The sequence below is a fragment of the Coregonus clupeaformis genome, unplaced genomic scaffold (genome assembly GCF_020615455.1).
Source record: "Coregonus clupeaformis isolate EN_2021a unplaced genomic scaffold, ASM2061545v1 scaf0639, whole genome shotgun sequence".
NCBI classification, from domain to species: Eukaryota; Metazoa; Chordata; class Actinopteri; order Salmoniformes; family Salmonidae; genus Coregonus; species Coregonus clupeaformis.
The window spans coordinates 198029-219444 of record NW_025534094.1 but is presented as its reverse complement, the minus strand read 5'-3'; the positions used below and the strand labels follow the sequence as shown (position 1 = coordinate 219444).

Sequence of the window (21416 nt, the reverse complement as noted above, 5' to 3'; positions counted from 1 at the left end):
AAATAATGACATAAAGTTATAGGGTGGCATTCTGTGGACGCATTTATTTTTGCTCATTGGAACTTCACATGATGATGATGCCTTTTCGGCCGTTGGACTCAATAGAGTTGGAACGTGGTCACCTCTCCGAAGCTGGACGGGTTCCGCCGGAGGTTGGGCGTGTTGCGCCGAAACCCAAACCGCCCGTTGTAGCCTATCAGCGGCTTGATGTCCAACATGAGACCACTGTGGTTGCTCACCTGCTCTCGGGAATGACCTGTCCGGTGCAGAGACAAGATAGCCTATACCAGTGACTCTGAGCAATGATGATGATGTCAAACATGATATATTATGAATCCCATGTAGGTCTACGGCTAAATAAAAGTACATTGATTTATTGAATAGAATAGAATAGTTTCTTCAGAATATAACTGTAACCTATTCCTCAGTGTCCTCCAACTGTTTGTCACTTCACATAGCCTATAGGCCTATCTCCCCCATCCTTAATTCGACAGGTCAAAGAAAGCAATGGCATGCATTGATTATTTCCCCAAGGTGGCCAGAAAAGCCACAATCTGTATATAAAGTCGCTGTGGATAAGAGAGTCTGCTAAATGACCAAAATATACAATGTAAATGTAAACTTATTTCTCTGATTCTGTGGATCTAACTTGATGTCAAACAGGACATATTATGAATCCCATTGAATGCAAAAAAAAAATTAAATAGAATAGAACAGCCTATATAATACAATCAAATAGAATATAATAGAATATCCTAGAATAGAATAGAATATCCTAGAATAGAATAGAATATCCTAGAATATCATAGAATAGAATAGAACAGAATATCCTAGAATAGAATAGAATATCCTAGAATATCCTAGAATAGAATAGAATAGAATATCCTAGAATATCCTAGAATAGAATAGAATATCCTAGAATATAATAGAATATCCTAGAATAGAATAGAATAGCCTACCTGCTCCGGAAGTGTTCCTCAGTTCTAGGGACTTTTGGGCAGCGGCGCTCTTCGGTTCCTTGTTCTCGGTCTTCTGCGGGACCCTCTGCACCGACGGGATGGTCTTCTGCAGGACCCTCTGCACGGACGGGATGGTCTTCTGCAGGACCCTCTGCACGGACGGGATGGTCGTGTAGCGCGCAGCGTGGGGGTCGTTGCGTGCGTCGTACTGGGGGAGCACCGACCAGAGCCGGGGGCGCATGTGTTCGTATCCGAGCGCAACCGAACTGACGGCGATGCAGTCGAGCACGAACATCTGCTCGCGCTTCTCAGGCCCGGAGTGATTCATTTTAGGCAATGCAACTCTGCAATTACAAAATATATACAATTAGTCCACATTCAATATATAAAAATGAGGCATAGAGCCTTTTAGAATTAGACTAGGCTACTACAATAAAACTATTTAAAAAGCTGGTCAGATTCGGGCCTAACTGTGCAGTGTGTGTTAGACTTATGGAGGAACATTAATTTATGGAGGGACATTAATTGGCCAAAACACTCACATGAACAATCACAGCAAAAGCACGTAAAATCAACACTCACTCCCCCGGTCAGTTGTGCACCTGCCAATGTGGTCGTTTACACATTACTTCAAAAGCCTGCTGAATGACGCAAATGTAGCGCTTTATTACGTTTCAACAGACATCGCTGGGGGGCAGTGAACACAGCTCCACTAGAGGGATGCCAATGCGCAATTGCTCATCTACCATTCTTGATTACATCGGTCTCAGAAACACAGGGACAATTTTCATGACATGAACTATCTGGATTCAACTCGGAAGGGATCCTCAAAGTCATTATACAGGCCTATTTGCTTTTAGAAGACATGCTAAAGTCAAAATAAACTGAGTTTCTAATCTGCAGGGCTAAACTTTGGCCCCAGCGCCTGTCGCTGCGGGGGGTGCAAGTGGGTCTATTGTGACGTCGCTCGTAGCAACAAGGTCAGTGTTGGAGTTGCGCGCACGGGTGTATTTCCCATCGAGATTTATCACCCGAGGAGACGCACTGTAATGTGCTGTCTGGAAATGGGTGGATTGAGCCGAATCTGGAAGTCCGTGGATTGAGCTGAAACAACTCTAGTTCTCTTTTCTTTTTTTAAAGATCTTTTGCAACACTTCCTCTAATTGTCAAGATGACCGACTTGCTGTCCGTGGTGTCGGAGGCGGAGAGGAACTCCTTTCCAACCATCTCTCAGCTCTCGGAAAACGGTCAGGACAGAACCCACTTTCTAGCCTATTTTATTGTACTGTAGAAAATATACGCTAATATATAGCCCACCTTGCAGCATCATAACAACACCTAGGCTATGCGCATTTGTTTGCAAACTTTGTGCAATTTACAATCAAGGTGTGCATTGTCACACCCTGGCTCTGGGACTCTATATGTTGAGCCAGGGTGTGTTCATTCTATGTGGTTTATTTCTATGTTGGGGGTTCTAGTTTGTCGTTTTCTATGTTTGCCTTAGTGACTCCCAATCAGAGGCAACGAGTGTCAGCTGTTGGCTGGTTGTCTCTGATTGGGAGCCATATTTAACTGTCTGTTTTTCACTTTGTGTTTGTGGGTTTTTGTTCTGTGTTCGGTCATTGTCACCGTGGACTTCACGAGTCGTTTATTGTTTTTGTTCGTGCTTTAATATAATAAAGTAACATGTTCATTCATCACGCTGCGCATTGGTCTACTTCTCTCCCTGACGATCGTGACAGAAAAACCCACCATACTAGGACCAAGCAGCGTGTCCAGGAGCAGGCAGACTGGACATGGGAGGATCGCCGGCCATGGAGTGAGACTGACGAGAGGCAACCCCAAAAAAATTTTAGGGGGGGCACACGGCATGGACGACGGGGCTGACGGAGGCAAAAGAGGGGCGGATTCTGGAGGCCACCAGGTTACGGATACACCGCCCTGTACGTCCTGTGTGGATGCCTCACACAGAGTGTGTGAGGGTAGGCATTCAGCCAGGACGGGTTGTGGCCGCTCTTCACTCCAGGGCTCCTATCCGTCTCCACAGCCCGGTTCGGCCTGTCCCTGCTCCACGCACCAAGCCTACGGTGTGCGTCGCCAGCCCGGTCCGGCCTGTCCCTGCTCCACGCACCAAGCCTACGGTGTGCGTTGCCAGCCCAGTCCGGCCAATCCCTGCACCACGCACCAAGCCTACGGTGTGCGTCGACAGCCCAGCCCGGCCTGTCCCTGCTCCACGCACCAAGCCTACGGTGTGCGTCGACAGCCCAGCCCGGCCTGTCCCTGCTCCACGCACCAAGTCTAAGATGCGCGTCGCCAGCCCGGCCCGGCCTGTTCCTGCCACTCGCACCAAGTCTACGGTGCGCGTCGCCAGCCCGGCCCGGCCTGTTCCTGCCACTCGCACCAAGCCAGGGGTGCGAGTCGTCAGTCCGGTGAGGCCCGTTCCGGCTCCACGCACCAAGCCAGGGGTGCGAGTCGTCAGTCCGGTGAGGCCCGTTCCGGCTCCACGCACCAAGCCAGGGGTGCGAGTCGTCAGTCCGGTGAGGTCCGTTCGGCCCACGCACCAAGCCAGGGGTGCGAGTCGTCAGTCCGGGTGAGGCCCGTTCGGCCCACGCACCCAAGCCAGGGGTGCGAGTCGTTCAGTCCGGTGAAGCCCGTTCGGCTCCACGCACCAGGCTAGGGGTGCGCATCATCAGCCCGGTCCGGCCCGTTGCTGCTCCACGCACCAAGCCAGGGGTGCGCATTGTCAGCCCGGCCCGGTCAGTTCCTGCCTCACGCACCAAGCCAGGTGTGCGCGTCGTCAGTCCGGCACAACCCGTGCCTGGGTCATCGGTGCCAAATCAGGTACCGCTCAACTGCTCCACAACGGAGCTGAAGCTAGCCGCTCCTGCTACGTCCAGGTCAGCTCCAGCCAGCGGGGCCAGACCGGACCAGGGGCGCTATGGGGGGTTTATTGTAGGGTGGTGGGCAAGGCCGGAGCCAGAACCGCCGCCGAGGAGGTATGCCCACCCAGCCCTCCCCTGTTTTGCTCTTATTGAGGCGCGGTCGCAGTCCGCGCCTTTAGGGGGGGGGGGTACTGTCACACCCTGGCTCTGGGACTCTATATGTTGAGCACGGGTGTGTTCATTCTATGTGGTTTATTTCTATGTTGGGTGTTCTAGTTTGTCGTTTTCTATGTTTGCCTTAGTGACTCCCAATCAGAGGCAACGAGTGTCAGCTGTTGGCTGGTTGTCTCTGATTGGGAGCCATATTTAACTGTCTGTTTTTCACTTTGTGTTTGTGGGTTTTTGTTCCGTGTTCGGTCATTGTCACCGTGGACTTCACGAGTCGTTTATTGTTTTTGTTCGTGCTTTAATATAATAAAGTAACATGTTCATTCATCACGCTGCGCATTGGTCTACTTCTCTCCCTGACGATCGTGACATGCATGTCATTTGATTTATGCTACATTTTTTAAGCATTTAGCTATATAAGCTATTTTTATTTTCTGAAAATCGGTCTGAAAATGTTCCCCTTTATTCCAGACGTTGACAGCATTTGGTCAAACGTGTCATCTTTCGTGGAGAGACAGATGACCTTGCAAAAGGTGAGAGCACTTCAGAAAGTAGCCATAGCCATAGTCAGTGGTCAGTCCGTTCAGCTAAACCTAGCATATGGCAAAGTAGGATTTTTTTAGGAGGTTGAAGCACATTTACTGCATTTAATTTAAAAACTCTAAAATGCTAATTGAAGAATAGCAAAAACAAACTAAATGACATCAGACATTAATTATCACCACAATATCAGGTTTGAAGGTCTGTGAAGGCCATTAATTATCACCGCAATGTCAGGTTTAAAGGTCTGTGGAAAGGCCATTAATTATCACCACAATATCAGGTTTAAAGGTCTGTGGAACGGCCATTAATTATCACTGCAATATCAGGTTTAAAGGTCTGTGGAACGGCCATTAATTATCACTGCAATATCAGGTTTAAAGGTCTGTGGAACGGCCATTAATTATCACTGCAATATCAGGTTTAAAGGTCTGTGGAACGGCCATTAATTATCACCGCAATATCAGGTTTAAAGGTCTGTGGAAAGGCCATTAATTATCACCACAATATCAGGTTTAAAGGTCTGTAGAACGGCCATTAATTATCACTGCAATATCAGGTTTAAAGGTCTGTGGAATGGCCATTAATTATCACAGCAATATCAGGTTTAAAGATCTGTGGAATGGCCATTCATTATCACAGCAATATCAGGTTTAAAGGTCTGTGGAACGGCCATTAATTATCACAGCAATATCAGGTTTAAAGGTCTGTGGAACGCCATTAATTATCACTGCAATATCAGGTTCAAAGGTCTCAAGTAAAAGTGAAAGTCACCCAGTAAAATACTACTTGAGTAAAAGTCTAAAATATTTGGTTTTAAATATAGTTAAGTATGAAAAGTAAATGTAATTGCTAAAATATACTTAAGTATCAAAAGTAAAAGTAAAAGTATAACTCATTTTACATTCCTTATATTAAGCAAACCAGAGGGCACCATTTTCTTGTTTTATTATTTTACGGATAGCCAGGGGCACACTCCAACACTCAGACATAATTTACAATTGAAGCATTTGTGTTTAGTGAGTCCGCCAGATCAGAGACAGTTGGGATGACCAGGGATGTTCTCTTAATAAGTGTGTGAATTGGAAAAAATGTCTGTCCTGCTAAGCATTCGAAATGTAACTAGTACTTTTGGGTGACAGGGAAAATGTATGGAGTAAAAAGTACATTATTTTCTTTAGGAATGTAGTGGAGTAAAAGTAAAAGTTGTCAAAAATATGAAAAGTAAAGTACAGATACCCCCCAAAAACGACTTAAGTACTACTTTAAAGTATTTTTACTTAAGTACTTTACTCCATTGGCATTGAAATAAAAGGTATAGCCTACATCAGACTTACTTACAGTAGGCTTACAATCGACAGGGACGCATGAAGAGAAACTCGACTAAAGAATGACAAAAATCACGAAATACAAAAGGAACATCTACACATGCCTTTTTAAAGGGCGCTAAGGCCACACCCGTGATTCAGCACCGCTGAATGGACAGCGCCTCGGTACAGGCATTGTGGAGCTCCGTGACGTGGTGATGAATGGACAGCGCCTCGGTACAGGCATTGTGGAGCTCCGTGACGTGGTGATGAATGGACAGCGCCTCTGTCTAGCAGCCAGCTACAGTGCATTCGGGAAGTATTCAGACCCCTTCCCTTTTTCCACATTTTGTTACATTACAGCCTTAATCTAAAATGGATTAGATTATTTTTTTCTCATCAGTCTACACACAATACCCCATAATGACAAAGCAAAAACAGAAATACCTTATTTACATATTGTGATGTCACGAGAGGCTGTGTCCTGGAGGGACGTTACATCCCCCTGAGATGGCTGCAAACCCAGACAGCTATGGCTCCATCTGCTGGTATGGTCGGGAACTCCAACCCTCTGTGGCCAATCTTCCCACGCAGCTGAAACCAATGAGGGGGCTGATGGGCTGAAGTTTGGTTGAAGAGAAGAGACACGGTCTCGAGGTTGGGCGCTGGGGAGAACAGAATGGTGTTATTATTTCGTTAGTTGCCGAAGACCTTTAATAAAATCCTTGTTTTGGTTGAACCTGGTCTCCTTGCACTACTTGGGCAATCCCGCTGGAAGCTGTGTAGCCTCTCGTGGCATCACAGATGGTGGAGAATACGGGCACGCTCAAGCGTTGATAGTGCATGTCGGAGGAGGATACCGAAGGTTTGATCACCCAGTTTTCCAAGTTGGCCGTAGGCTCCCCGCCGACTGATATGGAGGACATATTGAAAGCCCTTGTTGCTGGCCAGCAAGCCCAGATGCAAGCAAACGTGGCTCTCTTGGAGGAGCAAAAGAAAGCCAACCTTCTGAAGGCAGAGGAATTGCAGTTGCAGAGACAGAGGGTGGTCCAAAATACCCGCCCAATAAAGGCAAGTGACTTTATGTCTAAGATGGGAGCTACCGATGACATTGAGGCATACCTGCATGCATTTGAGGCCACGGCCACTAGGGGAAGCCTGGCCCAAGCAACAGTGGGTTGGTCTGTTAGCCCCCTTTCTAACCGGGGAAGCGCTGAATGCTGTCCGGGACCTGGGCCCTGACCAGGTTACTGACTATGATGCCCTGAAGTCTGAGATCCTCAGCAGATATGGACTCACAAAGTTTGGTATGGCCCAGCGCTTTCACAGTTGGACCTTCCAACCAGACCAACCTCCTCGGGCGCAGATGCATGAACTTGTCCGAATCGCAAGGAAATGGCTGGATCCGCAGAGGAATACAGCAGCGGCGGTGGTGGAGGCCGTTGGGGTGGATCGTTACCTACGCGCCCCTGCCTTATGAGGCAAAACGGGTCATCAGTCAACAGGCCTTGACCACGGCTGATCTGACCGTGGAAGCTGTGGAAAAGTACCAGGCCACAGCGGAGATGCTGAATGCTTCCCGAAAAGACCCCAGGAGTGCGGCCCCACCACAAATGGGAAGAACCCGTCCAAAGGACCCCAAGGTCTCGAACCCAGCCACGTCAGGACTTATCCCGGCTCCAGGGGGAGCCAGAAACCAGGCGGGTCCAAGAAGAGTACACCAGGAGGGGGAAACTCGACAGTGTTACCGGTGTGGGGAGATGGGACATATCTCCTGGCAGTGTGGGAAACCAGCCGATGAACCTATGCCCACTGCGGAGTCCTCCAGCTCAGCACCCACACACCGTGTTGCCTCGCTCTTGGGAGTCGAGATGGCGGCCCAGATCGACCCCCCACCTGCCCGGTAACTGTGAATCACCATGATGTGGAGGCCTTACTGGATTCTGGTAGCCGGGCCACCCTGGTGCGTAAGGATTTGGTGGGCCCAACGTGTCTGACCCCGGGGAAAGTCCTCCCAGTTTCCTGTGTCCATGGGGACACCAGAGAATACCCCATTACTGAACTTACAATGACCAGCACACGGGGAACCATACACACGACGGCGGGGGTGGTTGATTCCCTCCCCGTCCCTGTCCTAATTGGACGAGACTGCCCAGCCTTTTACCCACTCTGGAGAGAGTCTCAGGAGAGGATAACCCGAGTACCTCGGAAACGGAGAGGCAAGACTCATCCTGGGAAGGCTCCGGTGCAATCCTCCGAGTTACTCACTCCCGCCCGGGCTCTGATAGGGATGGCAGGTGCCCAGACCGACACCGAGACTGGTCCGGATACGGGAGAAGAGAACGCAGCCCAGGAAAGTGCTCCGTTCTCCAGTGAAGAAGACGCCCCAGGCACCCAAGAGCTTCCCCCTCTCACAGGCCAGTATGGTACGGCTCAATTACAAGATCCTACTCTTGCAAATGCCTTAAGAAATGTGCAGGTATTAGAAGGTGTAGTGTTAGGTGATAAGACAACCCCTACTTACCCCCATTTCGCAGTAAACCGGGGGTTAGTATATCAGATAGTCAAGAAAAATTAGGAAGTGCATGAACAGCTCCTCGTGCCACAGCCCTATCGGGCCACAGTACTCAACCTAGCCCACACACACCCGCTAGGGGCCCACTTGGGGGTAGAGAAGACTAAGGAAAGAATCATGCAACGTTTCTTTTGGCCAGGAGTACACAAAGAGATAGAGAACTACTGCCGTAGTTGCCCTGAGTGTCAGCAGGTTGCGCCAAAGCCCACATATAGAAACCCGCTCATTCCCTTGCCCATTATCGAAACTCCTTTTGAGAGGATTGGATTAGACATAGTCGGGCCCTTACCGAAAAGTGCCAGGGGACATCAATACATTCTGGTCATTCTGGACTATGCGTCCCGGTACCCGGAGGCCATTCCGCTGAGGAAGGCTACATCCAGACAAATCGCCAAGGAGCTGTTCCGTCTCTCAACTAGTCTGGGAATCCCAAAAGAGATATTGACGGACCAAGGGACTCCATTCATGTCCAGGGTGATGAAAGAACTCTGTGCTTTACTGAAAATCAAACAGCTGAGAACCTCGGTCTACCACCCCCAGACAGATGGCCTAGTCGAACGTTTTAACAAAACGCTAAAATCCATGCTGCGGAAAGCGGTAGGGGAAGATGGGCGCAACTGGGATCAGCTGTTACCATACATATTATTTGCGGTGAGAGAGGTACCTCAGTCTTCTACTGGTTTTTCACCCTTTGAGCTCTTGCTTTCCTACAGACCCAGAGGACTACTCGACATCGCCAAGGAGGCCTGGGAGGAGCAGCCATGCCAACAGCGGACACTGATCGACCATGTAGGGGCTATGAGGGAGAGAATGAAGGCCATCTATCCCATGATGCGGGAACACATGGAGGCCAGTCAGCGGCAACAGCAAGCCTCCTACAACAGATCTGCTCAGCCCAGGGAGTTTAAGCCGGGGACAGAGTGCTGGTCCTGGTGCCAACCGTTGAGTGCAAATTCCTGGCAACCTGGCAAGGACCATATGAGGTCATTGAACGCATGGGGGAAGTAAACTACAAGGTGAGGCAACCAGATAAAAGGAAAACTGAGCAGATTTATCATGTTAACCTTTTAAAGAAGTGGCACGCCAGAGAGGCGCTGTTTAGCTCTCTACCCCCCCACAGAGACCAAGGAACCGGCGCGAGAAGAGGTTCAGCTGGGTCCAAATCTGTCCCCACATCAACGACAGATGGCCCTGGAACTCGTGGAGCAGAACCAGGATGTCTTCTCCTCCCTTCCCCGGTCACACAGAGGTGGTCCAACATGAGATCCGCACCATGCCTGGCCGAACGGTAAACCAGCGCCCTGCACGCGTGCCAGAGGCTCGTAAAGTGGTTATACAGAAGGAGGTAAGGAAGATGCGGGAGTTGGGAGTAATCGAAGAGTCCCACAGTGCCTGGGCAAGTCCCATCGTACTCGTTCCCAAGCCAGACGGTTCAGTACGATTTTGTAATGACTATCGAAAGTTGAATGAAGTGTCTGAATTTGATGCATACCCAATGCCTCGTGTCGATGATTTAATAGACTCCTTGGGGCATGCTCGTTTCCTAACCACTCTTGATCTCACAAAAGGCTACTGGCAGGTGCCCTTGACCCCGGCGTCTAAGGAGAAGACAGCCTTTGCCACCCCGGGAGGGGCTCTGCCAGTATACCCGACTTCCGTTTGGTCTCCACGGGGCACCTGCCACGTTCCAACGCCTGATGGATCGAGTCCTTGCGCCCCACAAGAGGTACGCAGCGGCTTATTTGGATGATGTGGTTATACAAAGTCAGGATTGGGCCAGCCACCTACCCCGGGTACAAGCGGTGCTGGATTCGCTCAGGGAAGCAGGGCTCACAGCAAACCCGAAGAAGTGCAAGGTGGCCTTCAGTGAGACAAACTACCTGGGGTACACCATTGGGCGGGGGTTGGTCAAGCCACAGGAAGCCAAACTGCGGGCCATACAGGACTGGCCGCAGCCCATCAACAAGAAGCAAGTAAGGTCATTTTTGGGCCTCGCTGGCTACTATAGACGCTTTATTGCAGATTTTGCTACCATAGCGGCACCGTTGACGGAGCTGACGACCAAACGCCACTCACGAATGGTGAAGTGGAACCCTGCGGCGGAGGCGGCTTTCCTCAACCTGAAGCGAGCACTCTGCTCCAGTCCGATCCTGGTGGCACCAGACTTCAAGAAGGAATTCATTGTCCAAGCGGATGCTTCGGAGGTGGGTCTGGGTGCTGTCCTCACCCAGGCACATGACGGGGAAGAACATCCCATTCTCTACCTAAGCAGGAAGTTACTTCCAAGAGAGAAGAACTATTCCACGGTGGAGAAGGAATGTCTGGCTGTAGTCTGGGCCCTGGAGTCCCTTCGGGTTCTATCTCCTGGGCCGACGTTTCATGGTGGTATCTGATCACGCCCCTCTGCAGTGGATGGCCAAGAACAAGGAATCAAACAGTAGAGTAACCAGATGGTTTTTGAGCTTGCAACCGTTTAACTTTTCTGTTGTCCACAGGGCTGGCAAGCACCACGGAAATGCGGACGCCCTCTCCCGGCGTGATGCCTTCTTCGCTGCCTTTACCCCGACGAGGACGTCGGTCCCGAGGAGGGGGATGTGTGATGTCACGAGAGGCTGTGTCCTGGAGGGACGTTACATCCCCCTGAGATGGCTGCAAACCCAGACAGCTATGGCTCCATCTGCTGGTATGGTCGGGAACTCCAACCCTCTGTGGCCAATCTTCCCACGCAGCTGAAACCAATGAGGGGGCTGATGGGCTGAAGTTTGGTTGAAGAGAAGAGACACGGTCTCGAGGTTGGGCGCTGGGGAGAACAGAATGGTGTTATTATTTCGTTAGTTGCCGAAGACCTTTAATAAAATCCTTGTTTTGGTTGAACCTGGTCTCCTTGCACTACTTGGGCAATCCCGCTGGAAGCTGTGTAGCCTCTCGTGGCATCACAATATGTATTCAGAAACTTTGCTATGAGACTCGAAATTGAGCTCAGGTGCATCCTGTTTCCATTGATGATCCTTGAGATGTTTCTACAACTTGATTGGAGTCCACCTGTGGTAAATTAAATTGATTGGACATGATTTGGAAAAGCACACACCTGTCCATATAAGGTCCCACAGTTGACAGTGCATGTCAGAGCAAAACCAAGCCATGAGGTCGAAGGAATTGTCCGTAGAGCTCCGAGACAGGATTGTGTCTAGGCACAGATCTGGGGAAGGGTACCAAAAAAATGTCTGCAGCATTGAAGGTCCCCAAGAACACAGTGGCCTCCATCATTCTTAAATGGAAGAAGTTTGGAACCACCAAGACTCTTCCTAGAGCAGGCCGCCCAGCCAAACTGAGCAATTGGGGGAGAAGGGCCTTGGTCAGGGAGGTGACCAAGAACCCGATGGTCACTCTGACAGAGCTCCAGAGTTCCTCTGTAGAGATGGGAGAACCTTCCAGAAGGACAACTATCTCTGCAGCACTCCACCAATCAGGCCTTTATGGTATAGTGGCCAGACGGAAGCCACTCCTCAGTAAAAGACACATGACAGCCCGCTTGGAGTTTGCCAAAAGGCACCTAAAGGACTCTCAGACCATGAGAAACAAGATTTTCTGGTCTGATGAAACCAAGATTGAACATTTTGGCCTGAATACCAAGCGTCACGTCTGGAGGAAACCTGGCACCATCCCTACGGTGAAGCATGGTGGTGGCAGCATCATGCTGTGGGGATGTTTTCTGGGAGACTAGTCAGGATCGAGGGAAAGATGAACGGAGCAAAGTACAGAAAGATCCTTGATGAAAACCTGTTCCAGAGTGCTCAGGACCTCAGACTGGGGCGAAGGTTCACCTTCCAACAGGACAACTACCCTAAGTACACAGCCAAGACAACGCAGGAGTGGCTTCGGGACAAGTGACTGAATGTCCTTGAGTGATTCAGCCAGAGCCCTGACTTGAACCCGATCGAACATCTCTGGAGAGATCTAAAAATAGCTGTGCAGTGACGCTCCCCATCCAACCTGACCGAGCTTGAGAGGATCTGCAGAGAAGAATGGGAGAAACTCTCCAAATACAGAAGCTTGTAAGCGTCATTGTCAAAGACTCCAGCCACCCTAGTCATAGACTGTTCTCTCTGCTACCGCACGGCAAGCGGTACCGGAGTGCCAAGTCTAGGTCCAAAAGACTTCTCAACAGCTTCTACCCCCAAGCCATAAGACTCCTGAACAGCTAATCATGGCTACCCGGACTATTTGCACTGCCCCCCACCCCATCCTTTTACGCTGCTGCTACTCTGTTAAGTATTTATGCATAGTCACTTTAACTCTACCCACATGTACATATTACCTCAACTACCTCAACTAGCCGGTGCCCCCGCACATTGACTCTGCAACGGTACCCCCCTGTATATATAGCCTCCCTACTGTCACTTTATTTTACTTCTGCTCTTTTTTTCTCAACACTTTTTTTGTTGTTGTTTTATTCTTACTTTTTTGTTTAAAATAAATGCACTGTTGGTTAAGGGCTGTAAGTAAGCATTTCACTGTAATGTCTGCACCTGTTGTATTCGGCGCATGTGACCAATAAAATTTTATTTTATTTTATTTTATTTGATACCCAAGAAGACTGGAGGCTGTAATCTCTGCAAAAGGTGCTTCAACAAAGTACTGAGTAAAGGGTCTGAATACTTATGTAAATGTAATATTTCAGTTAAAAATATATAAATTCGCAAACATTTCTAAAAACCTGTTTTTGCTTTGTCATTATGGGGTATTGTGTGTGGAATGATGACGGAAATGTAATCAATTTTAGAATAAGGCTGTAATGTAACAAAATGTGGAAAAAGTCAAGAGGTCTGAATACTTTCCGAATGCACTGAATGTAATTATTTCGTTTGTGGGCAGTTCGAAGTGTTTTGGGCACAGTTAGATAGCCTACAATGCATATATGAAAATCATAACTGGTACGCAGATCTTTAGAAATGGTAGGATCAATTGTAAATTGGCGCTCCACATGAAAAAGGTTGCCGACCCCCGCTATAGGCTGTATGAAGCCACCCTTGTGGAACGGCGCGGCCTACAGTGTACCATGACAGTGTCATTGTCTCGTGTGCTTCCCACCAACATTGTCTCGTTGCGTTGCATTCAGAGATGTTCCTTATGTGTGCGCCCGCCCAGTTCATTTTTGCATTTTCATCCATCGCCAGGGAAGGGAAACATTCTGCGAATATTGAAACATTATATCAACAAGGTGACGCTGAGAATATTGAAACGTATCAACGAACGAGGCGGCTCGGGAGAATATTGAAACATTTTGTATCAACAAGGGGGCTCCGAGAATATTGATTGCAACGTAGTAGCCAAAGAAGGGGCCGCTCCCGCATTTTCCCTCCCGTCAGGGACGGCTTGTTCAATAGGGCGATATGGGCGACGCACTGCCAAACGGGAAAAGGAAGGGATTTTTTTCTAATCAATTATAAAAAAAAAATAAAAAAAATTATAATTTTTTTTATAAATTTATAAAAAATTATATCACGGCAACAGCAGTTATCAGTGTTCACGTCTGATCTGCCAGCCACTAAATGTCAAATCAGGCTAAAGTAGTGCTTCAAATGGCCCCGCCGTTTTTTGGGCGATTTCAGTCAGGTTGAAAATAGCCCAGAAGTCTCTCATAGCCTGTCATGTAAAATCTATTTTTTTCACATTTCAAAGCTTTCAATACATTCTCTATGGGTGTCTGTGTGCATGCACTTACGCGCTTTCGTCATACGTGACGTAACGTTGAACGTAACTAAGACAATGGCGGCTATCAGCGTCTATGTTGCGACCTGCAGTGTGGCGTTATTTTATGTTTTTAATTTGTAGACTTAGTTTACAAACATTCTGCAAACATTCTGCTTTGGACTGATCTTCGGTTTTGGACTGATCTTGTTGATCGTGTACATACCTGCTACGAACGGACTAAATAATGAAAACGCTGCTGGCAGAGAGGTGGAGCCGGCCACCTTCACCCTGGTCAGAGCGGACCGCGATCCTGGTAAGAGAGCGACTGTACCCCGACATTGAACTGCTTTCTGTGTCATTGAACCTTACTATTGTTGATAAAACAAGTTTACTGGAGAACGGAGAAAAAGTAGAGACTTTTGGACAAGGTGGATAATTGTATAATATAAGGCAGTTTATTCAGAGGTAAAGATATCTGCAATCGCGTTCACGGACCCGTTCGTCAAACTCTTAGGGAGCTATAAATCAAGCCCCATTACTTACCATATCAGATAAGAGAAATTGCTGCAGCTACATATATTTTACATCCTGGCCCTACATAGTTCACTATTTGCATCACTTACCAAAATATTACATGTGGTCATATATGCTTGGAAAGTGGAGATGCCATAGAACGTCAAAAAAGTAAACATTGCTGGAGACACATTGCGTTTGCTAGCGAAGAGATTTGTTGTGGCAAATGAACTTGGGCTGGGAATTGCCAGGAACCTCACGATAAGATATATGCATCAGCATTGCGAGTCTCATGATTCTATACGTATTGCGATTCGATACTGTGATTTTATTGCGCACCATATGTCTGTTGCAGAGGGATCAGAAAGCCATGAGAACGAAGTTTTGATCAGTCATGGAAATAAAAGTGCTGAAAACAAATTGGCTCCCAATGTGAAATGATTGAGAACAAGCTATGAAGGAACAATAATGGTGTTTTGGTGCAGGTACAGCCAACTAGCGCTAAAATATTGCGATATTGTCAATACAGTATATCGTAAAGTATCACTATGTAACTCGATTTCTTTCACCCCAATCCCTCAAATTAACGGTAAATAACTGAATTGTTTGCCCCACATTTAGCTAAGATGATTAGCTAGCCAGCTAAAATGTTTTATTTAGTTAGCAGTCGCATCTACAATAGTTTACTGTCAATAACATGTCTCCAAAAATGACGTGGTGTCTCCAATTGTGTTGACATTTTACAATTGCAATGCGCATCCATGAGTATCCACTTTCTGTAGCTCAGCTGGTAGAGCATGGTGCTTGTAACGCCAAGGTAGTGGGTTCGATCCCCGGGACCACCCATACACAAAAATGTATGCACGCATGACTGTAAGTCGCTTTGGATAAAAGCGTCTGCTAAATGGCATATTATTATTATTATTATTATCTGAAGAGAGCCCCGAAACATTGTGTGCAGACATTTTATGCAATAAATGAAGTAGGTTCAATCTAGTAGTTCTGATCTTCTGATTGGTCCTGATGAGTTGGGCGAGGTCCCCTCCAGGCTACTGTCACTGTTGCATTGGCTCTGAGTCGGGTTCTCTGTCTTCAAATGTTCAGCCTAAGAGAGGGGATTTTTGTGTGTGTGTGTGTGTGTGTGTGTGTTTAACAGTGATGATGTGTGTGTGTGTGTGTGTTTAACAGTGATGATGTGTGTGTGTGTGTGTGTTTGTGTGTGTGTGTGTCCTCAGAGCAAGAACTCGTGAGTTGGAAGAACTGAGAGGCCTATGGCGTGGGTGTTGTCCTTGGCCACCTGCTGACAAGGCTGACAAGATAGGACCCTTTTGTCCATTGTTATTGGATAGGAACATAACTTATAACCAGCTCCTGACCTAAATAGATCTTAGCACAACATTTTACTCAACATATCATATTCCATATTCACTATAACAAATATATTTACTACGACATTAGCAAGAACCGCCACATCCTCAGCCGGCTAATCCAGTGTGTGAAGTTTTGCGGAGTGTTTGAGTTAGCTTTGCGAGGCAAAGATGAAACTGAGGGCTCCACCAACCCTGGTAAGCCAACACTTTTGAGATCAGTCAATAAATGCTTCTGGTATTGACTTATATGCTGCCCCTGTCTTCATGTTGTTGCTGGACATATCTTTTTTTAAATGTGTGTAGGTCACCTAAATCATCAGAAAAATTGCCCCTCCTGAGAATTTTTTCAGGAGCCGCCACTGCCTCCCGTGAACTATTATGTTGCTTAAGCAGTTGGATTATCTGGGTGATTATTATAGTTAAAAAACAACCTTACATCTTCACTATAGCTAAATAAGTTAGCAATATTTAATGACGTTTTGCCAACAAGATGGATCTGTAAAAATATCTCATTTTAATTGAGGAAGATGGACAAGCAAGATTGATAGAGTGAGAGGTGGAAATGCATGATTCCAGAGGCAGGACTCCTACCCAAACAGAGTCAATACAGACTACCTAACCTGTGAAACAGAGAGAGGGATCTCCCCAAACAGAGTCAATACAGACTACCTACCCTGTGAAACAGATAGAGGGGCCTACCCAAACAGAGTCAATACAGACTACCTACCCTGTGAAACAGATAGAGGGGCCTACCCAAACAGAGTCAATACAGACTACCTACCCTGTGAAACAGAGAGAGGGGCCTCCTCAAACAGAGTCAATACAGACTACCTACCCTGTGAAACAGAGAGAGGGGCCTCCTCAAACAGAGTCAATACAGACTACCTACCCTGTGAAACAGAGGGGCCTACCCAAATAATACAGACTACCTACCCAAACAATACAGACTATCTACCCTGTGAAACAGAGAGAGGGGCCTACCCAAACAGAGTCAATACAGACCACCTACCCTGTGAAACAGAGAGAGGGGCCTACCCAAACAGGGTCAATACAGGCTACATACCCTGTGAAACAGAGAGAGGGGCATACCCAAACAATACAGACTACCTACCCTGTGAAACAGAGAGAGGGGCCTACCCAAACAGAGTCAATACAGGCTACCTACCCTGTGAAATAGCGAGAGGGGCCTACCCAGAGTCAATACAGGCTACCTACCCTGTGAAACAGAGAGGGGCCTACCCAAACAGAGTCAATACAGGGTACCTACCCTGTGAAACAGAGAGAGGGGCCTACCCAAACAATACAGACTACCTACCCAAACAGAGTCAATACAGACTACCTTCCCAAACAATACAGGCTATCTACCCTGTGAAACAGAGAGAGGGGCCTACTCAAACAGAGTCAATACAGGCTACCTACCCTGTGAAATAGAGAGGGGGCCTACTCAAACAGAGTCAATACAGGGTACCTACCCTGTGAAATAGAGAGGGGGACTACTCAAACAGAGTCAATACAGGCTACCTAACCTGTGAAATAGAGAGGGGGCCTACCCAACGACAGTCAATAACCTACCTACCCTGTGAAACAGAGAGGGGGCCTACCCAAAGAGAGTCAATACAGGCTACCTACCCTGTGTGGCATGCGTACTTCCCAGAGTCATTTGCAGTAACGGTAGAGAACCAGAGCGCGTTCCCCCGTCCTCTCACAGCCCCGTCGTCTCGGAGGAAATCTCTGTCTCTATTGGTTTCCCCCTCAGCCCCCGACCAATCAGCTTCCTCAGAGCTGGCTGTGATGTTGTAGAGGCGCTCACAGAGACCGGCGGACTGTGGCTTAGTACATTGCATGACAAACCCCTCCCCAGAGAAAGCCTTGTAGCCGTACGTCTCTGTCTCTGAGCCTGGCTTCAAACCTACACGTGTCACACAAGACAGACATCTCTCATTCCACACAGATGTATGTATAATGTAATTAATACTGAAGGCATATGATAGGTCTGTATGCACATGGAATACCTACCTGGTCAAATCTATTAATGTTGTTTTGATAATAAAGATAAGTACCTTCTTCCTTGACCCAGCCACTTTCACAGAAGTATCTCTGCAGAAAACATGTGATGATTGCTAAAGCAATATTTCATATATGGCAACATCCATTTCCTGGTTAGATGAAGAGATCTACTTTGCTAGAGTTCACACCATCTGTGGGTTTCTGTGCATCTGTGGGTGTAGGTAGCCGGAGTGTGAAGTGTGTCTGTGTAAGTATGCAAGGCTGATCTGTGATGTAAGAGAAGACAGCGTTTCACTTGAATTTATAAATTGTATTATTTTCCTCCCTGAAGAACTCACCAATTAGTCGTCTTTGTTGCAAGTGTAAAACATTTATTGAAGCCCAGTGTCAATACATTAGTAATACGGAACAGTGGTGAGTATACATTATAACACAGGACATAGGCATTATAACACAGGACATAGACATTATAACACAGGACATAGGCATTATAACACAGGACATAGACATTATAACACAGGACATAGACATTATAACACAGGACATAGGCATTATAACACAGGACATAGAAATAATAACACAGGACATAGGCATTATAACACAGGACATAGACATTATAGCACAGCACATAGGTGTCATAACACATCCCATCTGAAATAACACAATTAATCCAAATCATGTGGTGAAACACGATCTACAACAAGACTGTTTCAATGTGACATTGGCATGTTTGGTGCAAGGCATTATTCTCACCAGAGGCGTTGTGATGATGCCAACCCAGATCATCTCTGAGAAACAGAATGATGTAAATCAATCAATCAATCAATTTTATTTTATATAGCCCTTCTTACATCAGCTAATATCTCGAAGTGCTTTACAGAAACCCAGCCTAAAACCCCAAACAGCTAGTAATGCAGGTGTAGAAGCACGGTGGCTAGGAAAAACTCCCTAGAAAGGCCAAAACCTAGGAAGAAACCTAGAGAGGAACCAGGCTATGAGGGGTGGCCAGTCCTCTTCTGGCTGTGCCGGGTGGAGATTATAACAGAACCATGCCAAGATGTTCAAAAATGTTCATAAGTGACAAGCATGGTCAAATAATAATCAGGAATAAATCTCAGTTGGCTTTTCATAGCCGATCATTCAGAGTTGAAAACAGCAGGTCTGGGACAGGTAGGGGTTCCATAACCGCAGGCAGAACAGTTGAAACTGGAATAGCAGCAAGGCCAGGCGGACTGGGGACAGCAAGGAGTCACCACGGCCGGTAGTCCCGACGTATGGTCCTAGGGCTCAGGTCTCTCAGTTGGCTTTTCATAGCCGATCATTAAGAGTTGAAAACAGCAGGTCTGGGACAGGTAGGGGTTTCGTAACCGCAGGCAGAACAGTTGAAACTGGAATAGCAGCAAGGCCAGGCGGACTGGGGACAGCAAGGTGTCAGCATGCCCGGTAGTCCTGACGTATGGTCCTAGGGCTCAGGTTCTCAGAGAGAAAGAGAGAACGAGAGAATTAGAGAGAGCATACTTAAATTCACACAGGACACTGGATAAGACAGGAGAAGTACTCCAGGTATAACCAACTAACCCCAGCCCCCCGACACATAAACTACTGCAGCATAAATACTGGAGGCTGAGACAGGAGCGGTCCGGGAGACACTGTGGCCCCATCCGAAGAAACCCCGGACAGGGCCAAACAGGAAGGATATAACCCCACCCACTCTGCCAAAGCACAGCCCCCGCACCACCAGAGGGATATCCTCAACCACCAACTTACAATCCTGAGACAAGGCCGAGTATAGCCCACAGAGGTCTCCACCACAGCACAAACCAAGGGGGGCGCCAACCCAGACAGGAAGATCACGTCAGTAACTCAACCCACTCAAGTGACGCACCCTCCTAGGGACGGCATGAAAGAGCACCAGCAAGCCAGTGACTCAGCCCCTGTAACAGGGTTAGAGGCAGAGAACCCCAGTGGAGAGAGGGGAACCGGCCTGGCAGAGACAGCAAGGGCTGTTCGTTGCTCCAGAGCCTTTCCGTTCACCTTCACACTCCTGGGCCAGACTACACTCAATCATATGACCTACTGAAGAGATAAGTCTTCAGTAAAGACTTAAAGGTTGAGACCGAGTCTGCGTCTCTCACATGGGTAGGCAAACTGTTCCATAAAAATGGAGATCTATAGGAGAAAGCCCTGCCTCCCGCTGTTTGCTTAGAAATTCTAGGGACAATTAGGAGGCCTGCGTCTTGTGACCGTAGCGTACGTATTGGTATGTACGGCAGGACCAACTCGGAAAGATAGGTAGGAGCAAGCCCATGTAACGCTTTATAGGTTAACAGTAAAACCTTGAAATCAGCCCTTGCCTTAACAGGAAGCCAGTGTAGGGAAGCTAACACTGGAGTAATATGATCAAATTTCTTGGTTCTAGTCAGGATTCTAGCAGCCGTATTTAGCACTAACTGAAGTTTATTTAGTGCTTTATCCGGGTAGCCGGAAAGTAGAGCATTGCAGTAGTCTAACCTAGAAGTAACAAATGCATGGATTAATTTTTCTGCATCATTTTTGGACAGAAAATTTCTGATTTTTGCAATGTTACGTAGATGGAAAAAAGCTGTCCTTGAAACAGTCTTGATATGTTCGTCAAAAGAGAGATCAGGGTCAAGAGTAACGCCGAGGTCCTTCACAGTTTTATTTGAGACGACTTTACAACCATCAAGATGAATTGTCAGATTTAACAGAAGATCTCTTTGTTTCTTGGGACCTAGAACAAGCATCTCTGTTTTGTCCGAGTTTAAAAGTAGAAAGTTTTCAGCCATCCACTTCCTTATGTCTGAAACACAGGCTTCTAGCGAGGGCAATTTTGGGGCTTCACCATGTTTCATTGAAATGTACAGCTGTGTGTCATCCGCATAGCAGTGAAAGTTAACATTATGTTTTCGAATAACATCCCCAAGAGGTAAAATATATAGTGAAAACAATAGTGGTCCTCAAACGGAACCTTGAGGAACACCGAAATGTACAGTTGATTTGTCGGAGGACAGACCATTCACAGAGACAAACTGATATCTTTCCGACAGGTAAGATCTAAACCAGGCCAGAACTTGTCCGTGTAGACCAATTTGGGTTTCCAGTCTCTCCAAAAGAATGTGGTGATCGATAGTGTCAAAGGCAGCACTAAGGTCTAGTAGCACGAGGACAGATGCAGAGCCTCGGTCTGACGCCATTAAAAGGTCATTTACCACCTTCACAAGTGCAGTCTCAGTGCTATGATGGGGTCTAAAACCAGACTGAAGCATTTCGTATACATTGTTTGTCTTCAGAAAGGCAGTGAGTTGCTGCGCAACAGCTTTTTCTAAAATTTTTGAGAGGAATGGAAGATTCGATATAGGCCGATAGTTTTTTATATTTTC

The 21416-nt window shown here is 47.3% G+C and overlaps 2 protein-coding genes across 3 annotated transcripts in view; one reads left to right on the top strand and one right to left on the bottom strand.

The window, feature by feature from the left end:
- Window positions 1-24: 24 nt before the first annotated feature.
- On the bottom strand, window positions 25-18127 carry LOC121565971 (uncharacterized protein C17orf98-like). The gene is made up of 4 exons (XM_045216209.1): window positions 18069-18127; window positions 17638-17917; window positions 960-1303; window positions 25-256 (listed from the first exon to the last, which is right to left on the bottom strand). Exons 2-4 carry the CDS (start codon window positions 17850-17852, stop codon window positions 99-101), a joined length of 717 nt encoding a protein of 238 aa, XP_045072144.1. The 5' UTR covers window positions 17853-17917; window positions 18069-18127; the 3' UTR covers window positions 25-98.
- Window positions 2095-21416, top strand: part of LOC121546628 (coiled-coil domain-containing protein 81-like) — a 96531-nt gene continuing 77209 nt past the window's right edge. For both annotated transcript variants that reach the window (XM_045216203.1, XM_045216202.1), the window contains exons 1-2: window positions 2095-2206; window positions 4481-4542. In XM_045216203.1, the coding sequence (XP_045072138.1) occupies window positions 2131-2206; window positions 4481-4542 (138 nt within the window). In that variant the 5' untranslated portion in view covers window positions 2095-2130. The remainder of the gene's footprint in view (window positions 2207-4480; window positions 4543-21416) is intronic.